General features: G+C 32.9%; 1 protein-coding gene across 1 annotated transcript; it reads right to left on the reverse strand.

The window, feature by feature from the left end:
* Window positions 1-2,971: 2,971 nt before the first annotated feature.
* Window positions 2,972-3,609, reverse strand: LOC124912486 (kirola-like). The gene is made up of 2 exons (XM_047453116.1): window positions 3,402-3,609; window positions 2,972-3,317 (listed from the first exon to the last, which is right to left on the reverse strand). The coding sequence occupies exons 1-2, from the start codon at window positions 3,592-3,594 to the stop codon at window positions 3,043-3,045; spliced, it is 468 nt and encodes a 155-aa protein (XP_047309072.1). The 5' UTR covers window positions 3,595-3,609; the 3' UTR covers window positions 2,972-3,042.
* Between the last annotated feature and the right edge of the window lie 1,013 nt (window positions 3,610-4,622).

Here is a 4,622-nt window from a genome sequence, read left to right on the forward strand (position 1 = left end):
TCTTATAAACATTACATTCTATATTTGCAGCGATCATGGAACCTAAAGGGAGGGTAGTAGGTAAGGGTTTTGGCAGCCAGTTAGCGAACCTCGTACAAAGGACCAAGAAGCATTCTGAGGACCCTTTAGCACTACTTAACTCTATCGGGGACCTTGATTTGGGCGGTATAATAGGTAGTGATGATGATGATGATGATGAGACACAGCCCCCGTATGAGGAGCAAGATGGAGGTACCAATGTTTGATTAAGTATTTTGTTATGATCCTATATAATTTTGTGTTTAATTTTAGGATCTTCTTTGAGGAGGAGACGGGGTAAGAAAAAAATGCAGCAGTTGGTAGGTTGCATGCGGGAAGAAGATGATTCTTCATTTAAATCCAATAGATTTTAAGTCAATGTGCAAGAATAGGATAGTGTGTTCAAGGCATATTGGGAGTGTCATTTGAGACTCCAATGTACTACCTCACAAGACCTTGCATTGGACGGACTTGATATCCACACAACTATATCACATGATAGCTATCACGGTAAGTTATTAGTTTTGATGTATTAATCACAATATATAATTGTATTTTAATATTAAGTTGTTGACTTTTCAAGATCCTTTCGAGACTGTGGGGGATGATATCAAAACATATCGCTGCCAAGGGCTACATCACACAAAACAATTATGAGATAGTAGGAGATGTCAATGAAACACCATGTATGTAGAGCTCGTGAAGGTGACAAGGAAGCGATTTAGGCCAATCCCCTTTCGGAGATCGCCTTCAATGATTGGCATTATCTTCTTGATCGTTGATTTTTCAATCCGGAGTTTAGGGTAAGTTTATTTTTTTTTAAAAAGCCCTTACATTATTAATTTATTAAACAAAAATATTTTCTTATTTGCAGAAAAAAAGTAATGTAAATTTGAGTAATAGGTCACATGTTGTGTACAAGAATGATGCGTGCATCATCTCATTTTCTCAAGTCGAGAGGCAAATGATGTGTTTTATCATTGAATATGAAGTTTCTAATGTTTTTACGTTTTTATTATAATATAAATTATTAAATTTGTACAGGAGAAGACTACCGAACCTCGCCAAATTTTGCTAACTTATTTCTCCTAACTCATACAAAGAAACCAACTCTACAAGATCCAACTCTAGAGGTCCCCCTTATTATTCAAGAAAAAATGGTAATTTGTGTTTATTATTTTCATTTATTTTATGTCTGTAATCAAATGTAATTTGTGTTTGTAGACTGCATTGCGAACTGCTATACAAGAAGACCCGAGTAGGAATGAGCTGTAGTTGACTAAGTACGTGTTCGGGTCTTAGAAACATGGTTGGGTTGTGGGTATGGGATAAAGTGTCACACCACATCTTTTAGAGAAGATGCTCGTGGGGGTTCTTCCAGAACTCTGCACAGTGACACACAACAGATCCGTGAGTAAAATCGAGCTTTACAAGAGGAGATGCTGAAAATGCAAGAGGAGCGTGAGGCTGAGAGACTCCAGTCACAGAGAGAGCGTGAGGAATCACTAAGGGAGCGCGAGGAAGCACAAAGGGAGAGACAACGATCAATACAAAAGCGTGATAAAATGCGGAATGATATGATCGAGATGAGAGAGCAGATGACCTTTATATTATCCATGTATCTCGGTAACTATCTCCCTCCATGTCCCCCTACCCCTCCCACTTGAGATGATTGAGTGATATTTAGATTTTGTGGTTTTGGATTATGTTCTTTTTGGTTTCTGGTCTATAGTTTATTGTTTATGTGGTTTATGTTTTTAGGTTGATGATTGTGGTTTTTGGATTGATGATTGTGGTTTTTGGATCGATGAATATGGTTTTGGGATTATATTAATGGTTTTGGAAAAATGGATAATTATTATTGTTTATATAGGTACAAACATGAAATATTCAAAAAAAACAAAAAAAAAAATTATTGTGTGTTTTAGTAACGGTTTTAAGCATAAAAAAATCGTTACTATAAAGTATTAGTAACGGTATTAAGCTTAAGAAAACCGTTACTAATACTTTATCAGTAATGGTTTTAAGCATAAGAAAATCGTTACTGATACTTTATTAGTAATAGTTTTACCTTTGTTAAAACCCTTACAAATGTTAATATCAGTAACGGTTGTTTAACCGTTACTAATATGATTTTCAGTAACGGTTTTTGAAATTCATTACTGATACTACTCTATTATCAATAACGCTCGTTTCTGTAACGAATGATAACAACAATAAATATCATTATAGAATGTCATCAGTAACGGGATTTTAGGCTTTCAATAACGACTTTTGTTTTACTAATACTCATTTTTTATTAGAATCTCCCTTGTGAGTTGTGTGTGAGTTTTCATTATGAGAGAATTATTATAATACTCCTAAACAATCTTGATAATAAATTTCAGACTCTTGTACTTCGAAAGTGGATACAGGCATGTTTTTGTTCGAATCACTATAAATCTTGTGTTTGCGTCTTTTAGTTGTTTTCTCTCGTTTTCGCAATTATTAGTTTTTTTTTATTGTTCTTGTATTGAAGGATACTTCATTTTCTGGTATCCTAACATACTCTACTACATTAAAGCTCAAAATCAGCAACTAGACACAAAAGTCATTGAAAATGAAAATAACAACATCAACCATAATAAATACAGTAAAATAGAGTTTTAAGAATAAAAAGCGATTTAAAATCCCACGATGAAGTCGTCTCAATCAACGCATGCATCCCATATATTTTTTTCAGTGATCAATACCACAATTACATTCAGATTTAAAAACATCAGTGATGTATAATACCAATTCAAGCAAATTTCTCCATGATTACCATCTTTCTTTGACTCTTTATTTATTCTTATTATCCTTTTGAGAAAACAAAACATTATCTTTTATTCATAGAAATTTTGAGAAAACAAAACATTATTCAAACCACAGTTACAAATAAGGAAAGGAAACGGGCATCTTAACAGACACTCTTTATTGATGGAAGGAAACCATCATAGATAGAGTGTAGGATGGGACAATCCAAACATGATTTTAATTAAATATTTAAGATTCCACTTTGAGATGGTGGGTCTCAATATCCTTGGACATGGCAATGAAGAAATCCATGAGTGTGTTTGGATCCTCTACATCTTCTTTCAGCTTCTCATATTCAAATGTCCATGTCACCAAGTTGTTCTCTCCATGTGTGTCCACGTGGACGGTAATGATGAAAGTCTTGTATAGCTCCCTCAGATCACCTTCTATGGCCTTGTAGGCCACCGATCTCTTCTCCTCATCTATTGATATTATTTCATGTTTTACAACTTTATCTTTTCCATCTGTAAATCAAAATTAGTAATTAACAAGAAAGAAATTAGGATTGAAGAAACAAGTCACAGAATAGATGATGTTGTAATTAGTACCATGAGTGTAGTTAACAATGATGACAGAGCCCACATTTCCCCATTCACCATCGTGAAGTTCAACATTTTGAATCAAGGTAGGGGACATAGTAGAAGTATGGTGAGGCCTGGACTTGAATATTTCATGAAAAACATCTCCATCACTCTTAATCTCTACTTGCCCCATCATTTTCTTTAACCCCTCGGTTGCCATTATTTCTATCTAAGTTGAGTTCTTTCATGCAACTATAATATCTATTTATAGAGTGACATGGTCCAAATATTCAATGAACTATCAAACTTATACAAGATATTTACTTATTGCCCAACTTCAATTTGTACGGGTTATTTTCCTAAATTTAAGTAATGAGATGTGTAATCTCCTCACTGTTAATATAATTCAAATGCGCCTTTTACATATATAAAATAAGAAAAAAATATTTCATAACGTAAAAGGTCAGAATCTCGAAAAAAAACGAAAGGTAAACAAAGAAACATGACGAGAAAAGTAGAAATATTAATCTGGATTAAACAATGCTTATTTCGAATTTCTAGTACTGAACTTTGATAATTGATTTTATTAGATGATATTTATGAAGAATACTTTTCAGTTTTTTTAGTGTTCGCCCTTCTTAACGAGTTTTGAGTCTTGCGATTTATTAAGTGCACTGCTGTATTTCATGTTATCCATATTTTTCTTAAAACGTAAATTTTATGTTTGGATTTACTATAGATGCACCTTTGTTTTAATGGAATATAATGTATATATATAACTTGTTTCACAAATTAGTTAAAATAAAATATTGAATAAGTCAATATTTGACTTTTGGGTTGTATGATTTTAACCTATTTTGTTTCCATTCAATAGCATTAAGTTGAAAATAATTCAACAGTTTATTAAATGCAATACTATTTTTATCAGCAGAATTCCAAGGAATCAAATGACAAGCCTTCGAGGGACTAAATTAAAGTTTATTATGAGAGTTTTCAAAGGCCACTGGTTTGAGCGACAGAATGTAACATATATGAGTGCATCGGTAAAAAATAAAACACACAACATAGAATGAAATAGTGAACGATTTTGAACCGAGATTTTCGAATTCTTTCTATATATATATATCACTAAAATAATTCAGTGATAAAAGTCGACTTAAGAGATTAAAATATCGCAAGTCGATTCAATCCGGAAACTTTTTAAATTGAATAGGAGACCATGATATTGGGGTATTATGCTAATTCTAT

This window comes from Impatiens glandulifera, chromosome 8, assembly GCF_907164915.1.
Source record: "Impatiens glandulifera chromosome 8, dImpGla2.1, whole genome shotgun sequence".
NCBI lineage: Eukaryota > Viridiplantae > Streptophyta > Magnoliopsida > Ericales > Balsaminaceae > Impatiens > Impatiens glandulifera.

Coding starts and splice junctions, on each gene's coding strand:
- LOC124912486 (XM_047453116.1), bottom strand. CDS start 3,594: ATGGCAACCGAGGGGTTAAAGAAAATGATGGGGCAAGTAGAGATTAAG. Junction 3,318..3,401: donor CATTGTTAACTACACTCATG/GTACTAATTACA, acceptor TTTGATTTACAG/ATGGAAAAGATAAAGTTGTA.